The sequence below is a fragment of the Plectropomus leopardus genome, chromosome 24 (genome assembly GCF_026936395.1).
Source record: "Plectropomus leopardus strain MGB_pleo_1.0 chromosome 24, ASM2693639v1, whole genome shotgun sequence".
In the NCBI taxonomy this organism is placed as follows: domain Eukaryota; kingdom Metazoa; phylum Chordata; class Actinopteri; order Perciformes; family Serranidae; genus Plectropomus; species Plectropomus leopardus.
In genome coordinates this window covers 1,300,524-1,319,100 of record NC_142199.1, presented here as the reverse complement: position 1 = coordinate 1,319,100, position 18,577 = coordinate 1,300,524, and the positions used below count along the sequence as shown (strand labels likewise).

The 18,577-nt window shown below is 35.5% G+C and overlaps 2 protein-coding genes and 1 non-coding gene across 19 annotated transcripts in view; 1 reads left to right on the top strand and 2 right to left on the bottom strand.

The window, feature by feature from the left end:
• Positions 1–8,744, bottom strand: LOC121939009 (high affinity cGMP-specific 3',5'-cyclic phosphodiesterase 9A-like). The gene is made up of 14 exons (XM_088074413.1): positions 8,406–8,744; positions 7,941–8,090; positions 7,257–7,296; positions 7,067–7,169; positions 6,838–6,980; positions 6,250–6,309; positions 5,802–5,979; positions 4,859–4,981; positions 4,674–4,766; positions 3,514–3,581; positions 3,333–3,435; positions 2,503–2,607; positions 1,902–2,048; positions 1–1,160 (listed from the first exon to the last, which is right to left on the bottom strand). The coding sequence occupies exons 1-14, from the start codon at positions 8,737–8,739 to the stop codon at positions 1,068–1,070; spliced, it is 1,740 nt and encodes a 579-aa protein (XP_087930539.1). The 5' UTR covers positions 8,740–8,744; the 3' UTR covers positions 1–1,067.
• A 1,019-nt stretch (positions 8,745–9,763) lies between these two features.
• The window catches only part of LOC121964510 (CLIP-associating protein 1-A-like), a 50,560-nt gene continuing 41,746 nt past the window's right edge, over positions 9,764–18,577 (top strand). For 12 of the 17 annotated variants that reach the window (XM_088074693.1, XM_088074692.1, XM_088074678.1 and 9 more), the window contains exons 1-6: positions 9,765–10,026; positions 10,391–10,780; positions 15,336–15,414; positions 16,119–16,222; positions 16,329–16,420; positions 17,195–17,270. In XM_088074693.1, the coding sequence (XP_087930819.1) occupies positions 10,571–10,780; positions 15,336–15,414; positions 16,119–16,222; positions 16,329–16,420; positions 17,195–17,270 (561 nt within the window). In that variant the 5' untranslated portion in view covers positions 9,765–10,026; positions 10,391–10,570. Of the gene's footprint in view, positions 10,088–10,108; positions 10,277–10,390; positions 10,781–15,335; positions 15,415–16,118; positions 16,223–16,328; positions 16,421–17,194; positions 17,271–18,577 lie in introns of those variants that run through there. The other 5 variants (XM_088074676.1, XM_088074690.1, XM_088074675.1 and 2 more) reach the window with 4 other exon arrangements.
• Positions 14,149–14,276, bottom strand: LOC121937841 (U4atac minor spliceosomal RNA). Its single transcript, XR_006105210.2, has one exon. It is a non-coding gene; the product is annotated as a U4atac minor spliceosomal RNA (small nuclear RNA).

Below are 18,577 nucleotides of genomic sequence, written 5' to 3'. Positions count from 1 at the left end.
AAAAAAAAAAAAAAAAAGGTGAGCAAATGTTAGTGGCAGCGCGGCTCCAGGCCCTGCCGCGCCAAACAGCATTAGAGAAACACTGATTTTTAACATGAAACTGCTTTATTCAGCGCTTTTACAGGTTTAAACCACCGGATCTGTTTGTTTTGGAGGAAGTGATCTCTGCGGATAATTCGGCTCCTGGTAAAAACCTCCAGAGCGTCTGGATCTTAACTTGTCAGGGACAAAAGGTGAGCACACATCAGTAGGAGCTGAGCTAACAGCCTCTTTTGTACCAGACAGCATTGGAGAAACACTGATTTTTAACTGGTTTATATAAATAAATAAACTTTGAAATTGACTAAAGAAAAAATTACCCCAAAATTAGTCAGAAAATCTGTTACAAGTACAAGATATAAATAATAAAAAGTTCAAAAAGGCAAACAAGACTTGGGGAAAATGCTTAGAGATTAGCACAAAGAAAAAAAAGGTTAAAAAATTACTTTAAAAGAAAAGAACAAAAACAAAACTCAAAATCAGTTTCTAACACTTTAAAATTGTGTAATTATTAGAATTATTATTATATATTGTGTATGTATGTATTATAAATTAATACTTCTTTTTTCCCTTAGGTTTTTTTCCCTAAGTTTTTTAGAAATAATTTTCTAAAACGACTTATTTCTTGCAATGTATGGAACACTGCATTTTTCCTGTTATTTTCAAAGAAATCACATGAATTTGCTCAAAGGTCAAAATACTTATTGAGAGCATCTGAAAGCATCACAAGACAAGTAATAATATAAGTAAGTGTGTAATTACGTCTCCTGTTAAAATGCGCCAACATATCACTGTCGCAAATCCCATCCACAACCAAAAATCAGGTTCAGAAAATATTCAGGACTAAATGTGAAAGTCTTTACGGCATTTGAAATGTTAGTTTTTCAGATGCAATAACTTGTTCTAGCACACTGCTGGTGAATGTAATGTTGTGTCGGCTAACGCGTGAATCGGACTGAAAACATTTGGACTATCACACCTCCGCTCCCTCCTCCTCCTCCTCCTCCTCCTCCTCCTCCTCTTCCTCCTCATGCCTTGGCCGTCCCCTCCTCCTCCTTGCTGGCTCTCTCCAGGTCCGAGTAATACTCCAGGGCCCTTTGCACCGGCTCCACAATATGTTTCTGTACAACAACACGATGCACAAACGACGATAAGAAAGGTAAGCCTCCGATGAGACATTTTCGCTGCAGAAATTATTATTCCAGTAATAATGCTGAAATCACATTCAGTTTTTTCATGTGTGATTGAAAAAACAGTCTCCTGTCCGAATCAGTCAATTCTTGAGTTCAAGTGGACATTTGTGCTAAATTTGAGGATACCTCCTCAAGGGGTTCTTGAGATATCGTGTTCACAAGAATGAGACGGATGCAAGGTGAGAGTGACCGATGACCACCAAAAATTTAATTAGTTCATCACTGACTCAAAGTGAAAAAAACATCTCTAGGCTTTCTTGAGATATCGCACTTACAACAGTGTGACAGAGGCGAGGTCACGGTGACCTTGACCTTTGACCTCTGACCACCAAATTCTTGAGTTTAAGTGGATTTTTGTGACAAATTTGAAGTATTTTTTTTTTAGGTGTACTTAGATATTGCGATCACAAGAATGACAAAGACAGAAGACCACAGTGACCTTTGACCTATGACCACCAATTTCTAATCAGGCCATCCTTGAATCCAAGTAAACATTTGTGCGAAATTTGAAGTTCTCTCAAGTCATTCTTGAGGCATTGCAATCATACAAAAAATACAGATGAGATCACAGTGACCATGACCTTTGACCTATGATCACCGAATTCTACTCAGTTCATCATAGCCTAAAAGTGGATGTTTGTGCCAAAGCAATCGATGGAGATGTTTTACCTCCAGACAGGGGAACAGCTTGGTGAGCTCAGTGAAGAGTGGCAGGAGGACAAACCGGATGAACTTGGTCTGAGAGGATGGTTTGGACACTTTGTCTCTGTCCATGAAGGGAGTCACCGGGAGCCCTTTAAGTTTCTCTGTGTCGCTCTGCACAGCAGCAACAACAACAAAATGTTTTATTTTTATTTCACCAAGTCCTATAATCATTACAACCAACAATTTCTTCAATTATTCTGAGATTTTGAGCTGCCAGAAATTCATCTTTTTCTTTGTTTGTCATGTTTTTTTTTCCTGTTATTTTCATGAGCTTTTCTTCCTGTTTATATCCTCAAACGTCTTTATGGACAAAGGTAATACATAAATTAAAACGAAAACTTCAATTTATGTTCCTTTTTATCCATTAATGGCAACATTTATCTTAAATATTTCTGAATATCTGCATTAAAAGCATACTAATTAATAAATCAAATCATTATTTTTTTATTTTTCATTTTGGCAGCTTCTGTCCTCCACAGACTGCCACTCTGCCACTGACTGCAGCGACGGCAGCAGCTTCTCCGGTTACTTCATGTGCGTTCATCAGGAAACTGAGAGTAAAAACCTGGTTAAAGAACTCCTGCAGCAGACAGTCCAGCCACGGCTCGGCCACCGCCATCGGCCTCGTCTCGTTGGAGATGTCGCTCACCTTCACCATGATCTTCATCAGCTGGAAACACAAACAAAAAAAACTGGTAAGGCAGTTTTATCTATGTTGTAGCTATGTTGATGAATTTCTCTCTCTGTCTGAGTCAATTTTACTTTTAAAAATCTCGTAGTTTTTTTATTGTCGTGATTTTTAATTTGCATCATTTGGGACTTTAAATAGTTTTTTCCCGCAATTTTAACGTGATGAACTAAAATTTAAAGAAAAGAGTTAACAAGAGGTTACGGCAGTGATATTCAACTTATGGCCCGCGGGCCAAATCTGGCCCCTGATAGGGTCCCTGGTGGCCCCCCAAAACATTTTCTAATTGACAATAAAATAAAGTGATTGACTCTGTGAATCGTTTTGTCCTTTTAGTATCAATAAGGTGCCAGAGTGCATAAAACAGCATCAAAATAGCTTGTTGATCAAAAAAGTGTGTCCTAGTGAGGTCCCAGCTAAGACTGTGATGTCCAAAAATCCAAGAAATGTCCTAAAACCTGAGACCTGTCCTAAAATCCTACAAACATCCTAAAATCCAAGAAATTTCCTCAAGAAATGTCCTAAATTCTAGAAATGCCCTAAAATCATAGATTCGTCATAAAATCCTATAAATGTCCTCAAATCCAAGAAGTGTCTTCAAATCTTAGAAAAGTCTTAAAATCTTAGATTCGTCATAAAATCCTATAAATGTCCTGAAATCCTATAAATGTCCTAAAATCTTAGATTGTGTGTGTTGCTTTTTTTACCACTTCCTTGTGGTCCTTGTTGCTGAAGTCGAACTGCGGCTGTATGGCTCTGAACTTGTTGAGGATTTCGTTGTGTCTCCCCATGTCGGTGGCCAGAATGCACCTGAAAAAAATCGTGTCTTTTTAAAGTTGCGACCGTTATTCATCAGCGTGGATGAGGTGAAGCCGGCTGACGTCTTACTTAATCATTCCTCCTCGGATGTGCTTGTACTGCTCACACGTCAGGTTTCTTAAGATGTTGCACTCCGGCTGCAAAGAGAAAATAATTTTACAAGATTTGATCATTTTTAAAACAGCTACAGTAACAAATAGGAAAGTTTACTTTGTGTTTGGTTTATTTTTTATTAAACTGTTTAAATGTTTGCAGGGTAAAAATATTTGTTGACCATTTTATATTTTGTTACAGATAAAAAGTAGTTAAAATAACTTTTGATTAAAAAACAACAACTTGGATGTCATCAAAAGAACAAAAATCAATAGCTGATCACCTTTATAGACTTATTGTCCTCTAGTTATATTATTAATCAGAAACTGGGATCCGTTCTTGATTACCCTTTGCTGCTCATTTACCTTCATGGATCTTATTTGTGTTTCTAATCATTTTTGCTGGTGATAACATCTTTTTTTTTTTTTTTTTACCATCAATATCACCCCCCCAAAAAAGAAGTCAGAAATAATACATACAAAAATACATAAATTAAAAAAATAAAGGAAGCATACATATTATATCAAATATATTATTAAATAATTAATAATTTAATTAAATAATTAATTATTTAATAGTTAATTAATCAATTTAATTCTGTTATATTTACTGACAAAAAGTCAGTAAATCTTTATATTTTACATGATATTTTCCCCGAGAATTTTCCCCTACTTATTTCCTCAAACTTATTTATGACCAACAGTCAATAAATAAAGAAGTAAATCAAAACAAGAATATCAGTTGATGTCACATTTGATCTCAGATTCTGTTACTCATTGGAAACAGTTGTTAGATGTTACTCGTGGTGTCCCACAGGGATCCCTTCTTGATCCCCTTCTGTTCCCCGATTATGTAAATGGTTCTCATTTATGTTTCTCTTACGTTTTGCTGATGTTTTTTCCATACTTGGAAAAATATGAAGTAATAGATAAAAATACATAAATGACACAAAAAAGAATTTATAAACTATAAATCATATATTTCAAATAATAAAAAATATATTATTTAGAAATTAGTAAATTTAGTTCTGCAAGTTACTGCCCAAAACAAATTTTCAGACAAAACATTCGACTGATTGGTTGAGTAGTTGGACAGATTAGCTGCAGACAGAGAGACACTCATTGTGTCTTTCACACCTTGGACATGATGCCAAAGGCGACAGCACAGTGGTGGTTTTCCAGGGGTGAGATGTCGTTGTAGCGTAGAGCCAAGTCGGTCTGAGCATTGATCTGTGTAATACATTTTTTTAAAAAAGAAAAATAGATTATTCTTAAACAAACACTGTGATGATGGGTGAAACACGGAGTGGAGCTGAGGCGACCTGGTAGACGTTGTTGTAGCCGGGATGGTCGAGGTCGTGGCACAGAGCCGAGGTCAACATGATCAGCAGGTCGATTCTTGAGATTTTACTCCTGAGGTCAGTCAGCCAGATCAGCCCGTACATCTGTGCAACAAGACAGCAATAAAAACCTAACTCAAGTTTTATATAAAAGGTGCTTTTTTTTCTTCTTTTGTTTTGCATTTTAAGAAATCTGATAACAGTAACACTGGAAATTGAAATCATTAAAAGAAGACAGAGAAAAGCAAATAGACATACAGAAATGTATATATTTATATTATAAAATCGAGACACATTAGAAATAAATACATTAATAATGATTGATTAATTTATTTTTGTATTTCTTTCGTATTTATTTAAATAATTTTCCTGCTTAGTTTTGTTAATTCTTTCAATTTTATTAACTTTTTTTTTAAAATAAAATTTTACATTTATTTATCTAGCATTATTTCTTATTACTTTATGTATTAATTTCTCCAAGCAATTCTCCCCCTTTTTCTTTCTGGAATGTATTACCAAATGTTAATAACTAAAATAACAAATTAAAAAAGAAATATCAATTTTATGTCAAATTGTATCAACTAGTTAATGTCTACATTTATTTCAAATATTATTTTTAGAACATTTAGTGGCATACTAACGAATTTATTTGGTAATTTATTTGTATTTATTTTGATGAAATATTTTTAATATTTTTTTGGAAGACATAATGGCATCTTGGGGAGAAAAATGACAAATAGCAAAAAAAATAATAAAGAATAATTTTTTTAATGATGCTTTTTGTTGTGACGACGGACCTCAGCAGCTGTTTGGTTCTTACAACATTTATTTTGGACATTTCTGTCTCATTATTGTGCCTCTCGCTGTCCTCCAGCTGAAAAAGAACCATAATGTCTTGTGTTTCAGATGATGCTGAGGTTCGTACCATCTGAGTGACGCAGAAGCAGTGTCTGAAGTTGTGGAAGGGGATGTTGTTGTAGTGGCAGTAGACCTGGAACAGGAAGTTCTGCAGGACCTCCAGCTCGATGTGGAACACCGTCAGGAAGTCCAGGTCGGTGAACATCACCTGGAGGAGCACCAGCATCTCTGCCTCCTCCCACTGCCTGATGGGAAACACCACACACAGGTGTAAGGGTCTGAGAGAGAGAGAGAGAGAGAGTGTGTGTGTGTGTGTGTGTGTGTGTGTGTGTGTGTGTGTGTGTGTGTGTGTGTCTCTATAAAATGAAGTAAAGCTGACTTGTAACCCCTTAAAATGACCCCTTAAATGAAGCAAAGTCCACTTGTGCTCCCTTAAAATGAAGCAAAGTTGATTTGTAACCCCTTAAAATGACCCTTAAAATGAAACAATGTGTACTTGGTGTGTTTGCACTCACCAGTTGTCAAAAATGGGAGTTTTCAGATTCTCTCTCACTTCTTCCGTCACCTGCAGCGAGCTACGGCAACACAGAGGGGACAAAAAAACCTCACACAATCTCTCCCATGCTCCACTCTTTAATAATGTCACATTTGATTAATTAATTAATGCCTACATTTATTTTTAACATTATTTTGGTTTATTTAATGGCTAATTAGTTTATTTATCAAGTCAAAATTATATTAAATGAATAAAGGTGTTAATTAAATGGGACATTATTTGATGTACTTGATATACTTAATTGACAGCTTTTACGTTTCACCATTAATGTATTATAATTTTCTCAATGTATTTCTTATTTATTATAATCTTTCATTTTTAAGTTTTTTTTGTACTTACATTAATTTTAACTGTCTTTTTTATTTACATAGTTTTATTTAATTATTTATTTCTAGGGTTTCTTTTAGTTAGTTCATTTATTCACTTTTTGTTTAAATATGTACTTTTTATCTATTTTATTTACTAAATGGCATATCAATTTATTTAATTTATTAATTTATCAATTAATCAAATATTCTCTAAAATCGCAGAAACAGTGGTGAGTCACCTCATGTTAAGGAACTTCTTGCGGACTTGCTGGCGTTCCTCCTGCACGCCCAGCTGAGAAGTTTTGGGTTTCGGGGACAACTTGGAGAGCTTGTGGTCGCTGTCCTCTTTAAAGAGACCCATCCAGCTCAGGTGCTCCACGCTCTGACAGACGCAGCAGAGAAGTACATTTTATAACCAGTGAGAAAAACGAGTGATTGAATCCTCTGACTGCAGACTGAGAGCTGAACCTCAAGCTTCCTCTGAAACGACTCCACCTGACTCTTCAGCTCACACATGATGTCCGGAGTCTTCCCCACGTCCGAGATCACTCTGCTCTCCAGGTGACGCAGCCTGAGGATGGAGACAGGAGACGGGAGACAGCAGTGAGTCCGTCTCACACACACGCTTCAATAAATCACCTGTGCAAGATGCACTCACCTGCACTCCATGGTGTCCAGCTCTTGGGGCATCGCCAGACCTGCACATGGAGGGTAAAAAAGAAAACAAATAACCCACAAAACAATCGTATATCATGTATCGTATATAAGACAAGACAAGACAAGACAAGACAAGACAAGACAAGACAAGACAAGACAAGACAAGACAAGATAAGATAATCCTTTATTGATCCCCGGAGGGGAAATTCAAGTGTTTCAGCAGAACAAGGGTAAGTACAAGGGTAAAAGTTGCATGCATGAAATTGTATATCATATATTGTATATCGTATATCATATATCATATACCGTATATTATATATTGTATATCGTATATCATATTGTGTATTGTATATCATATTGTGTATTGTATATCATATATCATATAATGTATATCATATATCATATATTGTATATCATATATCATATAATGTATAACATATTGTGTATTGTATATTATATATCGTATAGTGTATATCATACGTGTATCATATATCATATATAATATTGTGTATCATATATTGTGTATCGTATATCATATAACTGTATATCATGTATTCTATGTACTTTATGGTGTATCGTATATCATATATCGTACATTATATATCCTTATTTGTGTATCGTATATAATATATTGCGTATCATTTATTATATATTGTGTATCATAAGAGTTAACAGGTCGGCTTACTCTTTAGATCTGATGCCACCACCTCCAGTTGGTAGTACGAGTCCTTGCTGTTGGCCTCCAGCTGGGGGGAGATGTTCACCACACTGCCGTCTGTGTTGTACATCTTCAGGATGTGATGAGGCCCCGCCTCTGCCGCCGCCCGAAACAGATCTGTCGCACAGAGTTTTATTTATTTACTCACTTATTTATTTATTTATTTATTTAATTTTTTTTTTAATTATTCAAATGTATTAATTTTTTGATCATTTATTTGTTCATTTTTGTGTGTATTCATTTTTATTTTAAATATATTAATTAACTGTTTTTTTAGATTAATTTATTTATGTTATCATTTATTTGATCTTATTTTAATTTTTTAAAATATTTTTTTGGCAGCTCCCTGCCTTAAATTGCATGTCTAAATAAAATTTGGAGCTGCATTTTCCCTTCGATTCTAAAATCTATAAAAATCTGTGTTTTTCTTACCTTTGACGTCTGCAGCGGAGCAGTCGGCTCCAAACTCGGCCTGCTCCAGCCTCCCGTTCACCATGAAATGGATGATTTTTGTCGTCATCCCAGCGCCAGGCGGGATGCAACCTGCTCCAGTCGGGAAAATGAGACCTCTTGACTGTGACAGGAACAACTTGAGCCCGTGAGGGGCCACCTGCAGCTGACAGAGAGACCGCCCACTTGTCCTCAAGGGGACACTTAGTCCTGAGGTGTCATTTTTTCCATCACTCTGTTCTGTTTTTGACATGTTTTGTCTTAAATTGCCACTTACTGTTAACCGGTTAGATTTATGACACTGAACATTGTGCATGTTTTTTTGCTCCTTGTTTATATTTTTAATTGTTTCTGTTCTTCATTTTTGCACTTATTCCCTACAATTTCCTTCTCGATGGTGAAATGTAATTAAGTACATTTACTCTTTGACATATTTGTACTTACTTAATTTAAACTTATACATTGCTTTATTTATATTTATTTATTTATTTTTTATTTTTTTTTTACATTTCCAAGATTTTAGGAAATAATTAGGATTTTAGTACATTTTTAGGATTGTTAACCCCTTTTAAGGATATCAAGATGTTTCTAAGATTTGAAGACATTTCTAGGATTTAACAAAGTTTCTAGGACTTCAGGACATTTCTGTGATTTTAGGATGTTTATGGATTTTGGGACATTAATAGGATTTTTGTGCGTTTCTATGATTTTAGGACATTTCTAGGACTTTAAGACATTTCTTGCATTTCAGGAGATTTCTAGGATATTAAGACATTTGTAGGATTTTAAGACATTTCACATGTTAGGACATAACAGGATTTTGGGATATTTCTAAGATTTTAGGATGTTTCTCGCATTTTAGGACTTTTCTGGAATTTTGGACATTTCAAGAATTTTCGGACATTTCTTAGATTTTAAGCCTTTTCAAGGATTTTAAAACATTTCTAGGATTTTAGGATGTTTCTAGAATTTCAAGACATTTCTCGTATTTTGTGCTTTTCTGGGATTTTAGGAAATTTCTGTGATTTTAGGACATCAGTGTCTCAGCTGTGTCCTCTGTCGGGGGTGTGGGGGATCCTTCACTGGCTCTGTTTTGATCAACAAGCTCTATGTTGATGCTGTTTTATGCACTGTGGCACCTTATGGAGACTAAAAGTACAAAAACGATTCACTTTATTTTTATTGTCTATTAGAAATTTTATTTTTTGGGGGGGTCGGGGAGGGGCACCAGGGACCCTGTTGGGGCTCCAGATTTGGGCCCCAGATTTGGGCCCCGTCTCCTGCAGCAGCGGACTGTAGTGTCTCCGCTCCGCCGGCAGGTGTCCCCGTTCTGCCGCTTCTTTCACTGCAGCGCTACGGTGTCCGCCATGGGACACACTGTGATTAACTCCGACATATAATGATTTTTAATCACGGTGAATGAGCCGCGGGGAGACACATGACGGTTTTCGGGCTCTAAAATGTCCTAAAGGTCAGATTCAAACACGTTATTGACCGTCCAGAGCGGAGCGGAGCCGTACAGACAGCCCCGGGCTGTGATGTGAAGTAACGGCAGCTTGTGGCCGGAGGCAGCGTCGGACTTTTTGCAGATTCGGTCCATCCGGTGAGTGGATCCATAACGGCTCTCCGGATCGATAACCGATTACTTAACCCGTTTGACACCGGTGAGTGGGTGTAACGGAGCCCCCGGTGTCCGTTAGCTTCAGCTAGCTCGTTAGCTTAACGTTAGCTCGGCTGTGTTTGGGTCAAAAGCTCGTTAGCTGGTGTGCTAACAAGAAGCTAACGGCTAATAAACTGTTGTGGCATCTAACGGTCGCCCGGAGGACCTAACGGCCCGGTTAGCTGCACATAAAGTACCGTTTTTTCATTCCGAGCTCAAATATATAACGGGAATAAACTCGTTAAATGTTAATTTAAGTGTTTTAGTTTGCAAACTTGGCCTGATTGGTTGTTAAATTCCGTTACAGGAGAATGAAGCGCTCCGCCGCGGGATGTTCCGGTGCTCGTTACGGCTCTCTCTCCACCGTTAGCCGCCTCTTAACGGCCATCACCGGGGTCTAAACGGGGCCAGGAGTCCTGCAGCAGCACCGGGGGACTGTACGGGCTTGACCGAGGGGACACAGACCGGCCGGAGGAGCGCTGGGGTCATGGAGGAGCAGCAAGAGGAGGTGAGCATGGAGTACCTGCTGGAGCAGGTGATGCACAAGGACCTGGGGAGGAGGCTCCAGGTGGGCCAGGAGGTCCTGGAGCTCATCCTGGACCAGGACAAGTGTCCAGACCTGGAGCAGGACCAGGGCATGCTGGACAGGATGGTGGACGCTGTGGCCAGCTCCTGGGTCAACTCCAGCAACTTCAAGGTGAGTCCACTCATTTAGGGACTGTTCTGTATTTATCAGAGGAGCCACAAACGTGTTTCCTTCCTTCAGAGACTCGAGGAAACATCTGCTTTCTGTGCACTCTCGCACCGTGTTTACAACGAAAAACGTTGTTTTTTAACATAAATGAAGTAGTAGAAATAGAAAACTTTATTGACTAAAGTTGGAAAAACAGTCTGTCGTTTTGGCGAATATTTTTTCTATAAAAATCTTTTTTTTTTCTGTAACGAATGTTGCAATTTCTTGCTTCTTTTAAAATCATTGGCGATTTTATTTATTTTTTTACTTGAACATTTTTGGTGATGTTTAGAAATGTTTTAAATTTATTTATTTTATTTTACTTTTTGGTAAAATTAAAAATTATTCTTATTCTTTTAAAATGTTTAGGTGAAATTAAGAAATTAATTATTTAACTTATTTTTTTTAGGATTTCTTTATTTATTTTAAAGTTTTTGGTGATTTTTAAAGAAAACCTGCCCTGTTGTTTTGGAAAGCATGTTTAAAAATATTTAGGCAATTTCTTCTTTCTTTTCAAAGTATTGGTGATTTTGAATTTGTTTTTAAAAAATGGCCATTTTCAGACACTGCAGGCAATTCTTTCAGTCTTTTGGGTGAATTATTTTCTTTAAAAAATGTTGGTGATTTTTTTTTATTATAAAGGTGATTTAATAATATAAGTTGATTTAAAAAAAAAAAAAGCTTCCCTTTTCATGTGGGAAAAATTATCTTGATTATTTCGTTCTTTTAATGAGATGTCGTCATTTAACAAAAGGGCTGCATGATAAGCAAAAAAAAAAGATTAAAAAATCATATGCAATTTCAAAGATGTGCATATTAGAGGAATGAGAAGGACATTTTTTCCTATTTTTTACCTGATACAACCTCATAAAAATGATTAGAATTGTGTGAAAAAAAGACAGAGTCTGCATGAAAGCATTTAGCATGAAATGATATAAATCTTCCAAGGCTAGTTACTCCTTTTAAAAGTTTTTTTGTGAAAAAGTCAAAGTAATACAGATGAATTAACTCTGACTGAGAGCCGTGGGCCATTCTGTTACTAAGATGCTCTTCCCGTACATCCCGTCATGTGCTGAAGGCCACCTGTCAGGATGACAGCACTCGCTGCAGGAGCATTAAGTGTTAAACCAGTGGACTCGTGCAGGTTTCAGGGACAAACTGTCCTCCGGGACACTGAGGTCGTTTTTTTTTACCCTTCCTGCCGGCTGCAGGCTCACAGACGATCCTGTATCGGCCCGTAGCTGCTGCAGCATCCCGTCTCTCCTCCTGTTACTGTGCTGCACCATCCACGGTGGAAAATAACCAAGTACATTAACGTTTATGTAAATTATTCTGTTTTATACTTCGCTACATTAATCTGAGCCCTTTAGTTACCTTAAAAATTAAGATTTTTTCATCAAAACATAAGACTTTAAAAATATGATGTTTTGTAATAACTTGAATTGCCAAACTCTTTTTATAAATTCAGCTGCAACAATGAGTTGATTATTCAGTCAGTTTATTGACAGAAAGTTACTTGCCAACTGGTTTGATAAACACATTTTGTTTCCATTTTAAAACACTTTTGAGTTTTCTGTTGTGTGTGTGTTTTTAAAAAAAATCTATTTTCATGATTTTTTTTTTTTTTAAATACTTTTTAGTTTTGTTGGTATTTTTTTTCTACATTTGAAATAATTTTGAGGGTGTTTTTACTTTTTTTGTCTTTTTAAAAATATTATTTTGAGGATTTTTTGTGGTAATTTTTTTAAAAATCTTTTTTGGATAATTCTTTTGAGTTTTTTGAGTAATTTTTTTCCTATTTTAAAAATAATTTTAAGGTTTTGCTTCTTTTAAAAAAAGCCTTTTCTAGGTTAAATACTTTCACTTTTAAAACTTTAAGTAGACTTTTACTTGTTGATTTTAGTATTTTTCTTAAATAAAGCGTCTGCATCCTTTTCTCACTGCTGATCAATACGTGCAGATCACGTTAGTGTGTTACGGGCATATTGCCCTGGAAACGCAGCCCGCTCTGGTGCGGTTGATTGGTGGCGGTCTGTAACGGGGACGAGGCTCCCAGGCGGACCTTTGGGCGGGGGTGGCCCTGAGCTTAATTTCCCAGCACCATTAGCCCAGTTTCCTCGGCGCTGTGACCGAGTTTCTCCCAGTTTGAGCTCGCTGCCTGTAAAAAAATCCTTCAGGTGAAAGATGGAGCCTCATGTGGCGTCAGTCTGACGGCTCCTGCTAATCGATCAGTGAGCAGACGAGCTGCTTATTGATGAATCAGACGGTTTAATGGCCGAGGACGATCGTAAAAGTCTGCTTTTACACGACAGGCAGTTTGTTCAACTGTCTGAAGCGTTTTTATTCACATCTAGGACGACTTAGAGCCGACGTTCATTCCTGTTCATCACATCGCTCTGAGGAGAGCTGCAGCTAACAATCATTTATGTTCGTTATTGATTCATGTCTGAAAACGTCCTGTCAGCTTCTGTCCTAAAATGTTTTGTTTGAGGAAATTGCTTTTATTTGCAGTTTAATACTAATCTTTAAATTTCCCTAATTTGTGAAGCATGAGCATATTTTCTAACCGAGCTCTTTTAAAAAAAAAAAAAGGAAAACTGACAAGGCTCAGTTACAAAAATGTAAATAAACAGTAATAAATGTAATATATGTTCAACACCTACATGAAAATTAAGAAAGAAAAAATATGAAATAAATGGTTATAAAATAATTATGTTGATAAGTAAGTTCAATAACCACATAAATGAATAATAAAGAGAAAAAACTAAACAAGTGGTGGTGATAATTAATAATAATAACATTAATAAGGAAAATAAGTATATATAAGTATGTTTCATACCTACATGAATTAATAATCATAATAATAATTAAATCATGATAATCAAACTGTAATAAAATTATAATTTGGAAATGCAAGTTCAGTAACTACAAAAGTAATTAAAAATAGTGTAGTATATTCAATAGCTACATAAATAAATAATAGAAAATAAATACAGCTCCTCTCGATCTGCTTTAACTGCCAGTGAAACATGCTTAAAGTTACAACTGCTGATTTTCATATGAGATAAATATTATACACTTGTCAATATTCAAGATTACTTTGATTGTCACTCAGCAAATACATCAGAGATGCAGAGCAGAACCAAATTATGAGCGTGGCTCTGTTTAAAAACCAAAAAAACACAATAAATCATACAGTAGTTTAATTGTTATGATGATGGAGCAGCTGGAGTCAGCAGACGGTCTGATGTAATCACAGTCAGTGTCCAGCAGATGGGACCTGAACAGGCTGCTGTTTCCGTGTGCACACTGCTGCTCTCTCTTCAGAGAGAGTTTCCAAAAATTGCATCTGATCCTGAAAGTAAATATCAGGTGATGCTTTTGTGTTGCTATGGTGTCAGCAGAGAAACTCTCACTACACGTTCATTGAGTTTCTCAGCCACCCCAAGACAAGGAAGGGTATTTATGTATGTGCAGAGCCGTGTGAGTAAATTACTGACACCGCCTTCAGTCACGGTTGTATCGGAGGGCTGTGTTTTACTTCATAGAATCAAAGATTACTGTATTGTTTTTCAGTTTTACTGCACAAAAAGCATTTATTTACATTATCTTCTGTTCATTTTTATGAAAACTCTTGGTCTGGTCAAATTACCCATGATGCTTTGCAGCCCATATCCAAATCAATTGCTGTTGTGCTGATCTAGTGTAGTTTTAGGGATTTCACATATTTTTATTGTCTCAAAGAGGATGATATATACAGTTCACTGTCGTGTCAGTGCTACATTTATATAAAAGAATATATATATATATTTATGTACACTCAGATATAAAATGTAACAGTGTCAGAAATTAGCAAATTAAAAAGAAAAAAGGACAGTTTTCAAATAAAATGAATACATAATAGAAATAAAAGCACAAATACAAAAATAAATAAATAAAAATAAATATTAACCCTTTAGCATCTGGATCAACATCGCTTTTCTCGTGCTGCTTTCAGACATTCACTTGCATTTGAATCTCTGAAGCTTAAGAAAACTGGTTTGATTTCTTTCAAAAACAGTTATTAGTTATTATTGATTAAATACTATTATCGATCAAAATGAGGGTAAAATGTCCAGAAAACTATATTTCTGATTACAGTAAATTAGATATTTAAAATTATGTTACGGGAAAAAGAAAAAAAAGATAATTTTTTAAGCACTTTCTTGAGGTTATTTTCTTATTTATTTTAATTTATTTCATTTTTACTTTTCAGTAATTTTGTTATAATATATTACTAATTTCTTGTTATTTTTGGGGGCAGGTTTATATATTTATTAATAAAGCAAAGCGTTCTGTGAGTATTTTCTTTGTTGTATTTTTGGAGCCTTCAGGTGCATTTTCTTTGTTTTTGATGATGTTGTTGTTGTTGTGTTTGTGTGTCTGTGTGTGTGTGCGTGTGTGTGTGTGTGTGTGTGTGTGTGTGTGTGTGTGTGTGTGTGTGTGGGTGTGTGTGTGTGTGTGCGTGTGTGTGTGTCAGGTGGTTTTGCTGGGGATGGACATCCTGTCGGCTCTGGTCAGCAGACTGCAGGAGAAGTTCAGGACGCAGGTGGGAACAGGTGAGCTGCTTCATATTATTTCCAAATTATGTCTGAATGAAAGCAAAAATACAACAAAGGGACTTAAAATGAGAGCAGTGACTCCAGCTGTTTATATGTATGGAAAGCCATTTGAGTCAAAATAAAATAAATTAATAAAAAAAATGATTCACTTTGGTTCTGGTGCTGTTCCTTTGGTATGAAATTAGAAGAAATGGAAATAAGAGCTGGGAAAGAAAACAAGTTCACATAAATAACTAACTAAAGAATTAAATAAATAAATAAATAAATGTGGAATTGGAAGATAAAAATCCCCTGAAATTAATAAATAAATGTGGAATTATTAAATAAAGGTTTCTTGAAATAAATACACATGGGATAAATAAATGTGGAATTTATAAAACAAAAGTTCCCTTAGATAAAAAAAAAAAAAAAATAGGTGCGGAATTTAGCAAATAAATTTGTCCTGAAATAAATAAAAGTAGAATTATGAAATTAAATATAAATATAGAATATAATAATATAAATATTTACTTATTGGTTACAAAAATTAAAACCAAATAATAATAAAATGTAAGTAATAACCCAACAAGCTTTAAGTCAACAATTCTGCTGATGTAGCAATATTCTGTGATTTTATAAATGTGAAAAGTATGAATCTTTCTCACAGAGGACGTCTCCAGTCCGTCACTAACTTTTTGTTTCTGTTCTCTGTGTCGGTTCAGTTCTGCCGAGCCTCATCGATCGGTTAGGAGACGCCAAGGACCAAGTCCGGGACCAGGACCAAGCTCTGCTGCTCAAAATTATGGACCAGGCCGCGAACCCACAGGTCAGCAACAGAACACCCTTCATTCTTTAAAAAAGCTGTTAAAAATCAGTTAAAATGTCCCGAATAGACAAAAATATAAATCTAGGAGCTGTTTGTTTGTTTGCAGTACGTGTGGGAGCGAATGATGGGAGGCTTCAAACACAAAAACAACAGGACCAGAGAGGGACTCTGCCTCTGCCTCATCTCAACACTCAATGTGTGAGTCCCGAAATCCCGCCTGACTGATGTAATATTACGTCATTTACATGAAAAGTTCACATTATGAGCAAAAGCAAACAAGCCACACGTGCAACAGCGAACGTGCCGGCCGATTTCAACGGTAACCAGTAGAGAAATTAGGTTTTTATGAATCATTTTTTAAATTCAGAATTAAAGAAAAAGAACAATTAAAGAATTAAAAAGAAAAATTACCTGAAATTCTGGCTTTAAAAAAAGGAAGAAAAGTAAAAAGTAAAACAAAAAAATGGATAAATGGGTGTTTAAAATGTAAAACTAATTCTGTAAAAACATTCAGACTTATAATTTTCTGGTCAATTCTCTTTAGCCATTGTAAAATATTTTTTTAATAAGCTATCTATTCTTTTATATATATATATATATATATATATATTTATTTCATATTAATTTGTGGTTTTAATCCTTTCGTTGTTTTTGTTCTTATTATTTGTATTAATGTATATTGAAGAAATTGCAAGAAATTAGTAAAAAGAAGAATCAGAAAGAAAAATTACCTGGAAAAACAGGGATAAATAGGTGTTTAAAATGTAAAACTACTTCTCTAACATAATATAAAAAATACATTTTCTGGTCATTTCTCTCCAGATTTTGTAAAAGTATTTTCTAAATCGACTTAGCCATTATTAAGCTGCGTTATTAATTTTATCTCATTAAAGTGTAAGAAAGAGATTTTTTCCAGTGATAGTTGGCAGAAAGCCTTATGTTGTGTTGTGTTGTTGTGGTTTTTGGCTCCAGGTTTGGATCTCAGAGTCTGACGCTCAGTAAAATCGTTCCTCACATCTGTAACCTCCTCGGAGACCCCACGAGTCAGGTACGACCCGCCGCCTCCCGTCTTTCAGTGTGACGCGGTTCCCACGCTCATGGAAAACCTGTTAAAGTCATGGAATGTCACAATCACATTTTCCAGCCCTGGAAAAGCCATGGAACCAGTAAAAATCATTGAAAGTTTGGAAAAATTATGGAAATGTATATGATATAAGACATGAATGTGCCATATCATTTTCTGTATCGGAGGACGTAGTGTAGCCGTAATGCCTCAGTGTGTGACAGCGTTTTGTTTTTTTTCTCTTCCTTCACGTCTGCCCAGGAGGCACGGCCAAAGCTTTTTTAGTTTGGTTGTTTGAGAGGAGCATACAACTTTAAACGGCTGTATTTAGTTTTTATTTTACCTGCAGACACACACATTTGAAAGGCGTGTCTTCTTCTCAAATTTTTGACAATTTCTTTTATAGAAAAGTAGTATATAGTTTATTTTCTTTTTTTCTTTTATTTTCTTTTTGGGCATTTTTCAATTTTTTGGAAAATTTTAAATTCTTTTCATGTGTTTTTTTTTCACTTTCTTAATTTTTGTAGAAAACAGGTTTGTTAGGCATATTTATTATTTAAATTGGTGTTTTTCCCCTTTTATTTTTTTGACAATTTATATAGAAAACCTGAAAAATGTTGATGACTTTTTTTTTTTAGATACATTTAGAAAACTTAAAATTTGGGGATTTTTCAGTTGTTTTTTTCTTTCTCATTTTGTAAAGAAAAAATATTTGGAAGTCATGTCTTTTTTGTCTTCTTTTTTAAAAACAGTTTTGACAACTTTTTTCTCTTTAAAGTTTTTTGGTGATATTTATAGAAAAATTTATCTTAATCTTTATCTTTATCTTTATCTTTTTTGTCTTAAATTTCTTGAAAAGCATGTTTGTTTTTAAAAAAAACCTCCAAAAATGACACCATTAATCACAGCCAGAAACTGTAAAAACACAAATTATTGATTTTTAACAGTCCTTGAACACATCATGTTAGATGCTGAAATTATTTTTAACAAAGTTATAATCTTGTATTGTTGGAAAAAGGCATGTGGGTAAAGAAAACAGAAATTGGGTCCTTGAAAAGTCATGGAAAGGTTTTGAGATGTTGTTGATGGCGGTGTGTGTGACTGCCCCCTGCTGCTCAGAAACAGCAGCTTTTTTAAATCTTCCTCTCTGGTGTGTTTGACTGTTTATTCTGGTGTAAAAATCCTCTGCAGCGGCGTCGTCTCTCCGCGCCGCGCTCTGCCTCTGAGTCTGACGTCTCCTGATCGGCTGCAGACGTCTGTCATCGCCGGAATCACAACTTCCTGTTGAGGAC

Excerpts from the sequence above, each read along its gene's own strand:
- LOC121939009 (XM_088074413.1), bottom strand. The coding sequence starts at position 8,739 with ATGCACAATGTTCAGTGTCATAAATCTAACCGGTTAACAGTAAGTGGC. Across the intron at positions 7,170-7,256 it reads CTGGACACCATGGAGTGCAG|GCTGCGTCACCTGGAGAGCA; the intron begins GTGAGTGCATCT and ends CTCCATCCTCAG. Across the intron at positions 6,981-7,066 it reads CGTTTCAGAGGAAGCTTGAG|AGCGTGGAGCACCTGAGCTG; the intron begins GTTCAGCTCTCA and ends TGCGTCTGTCAG.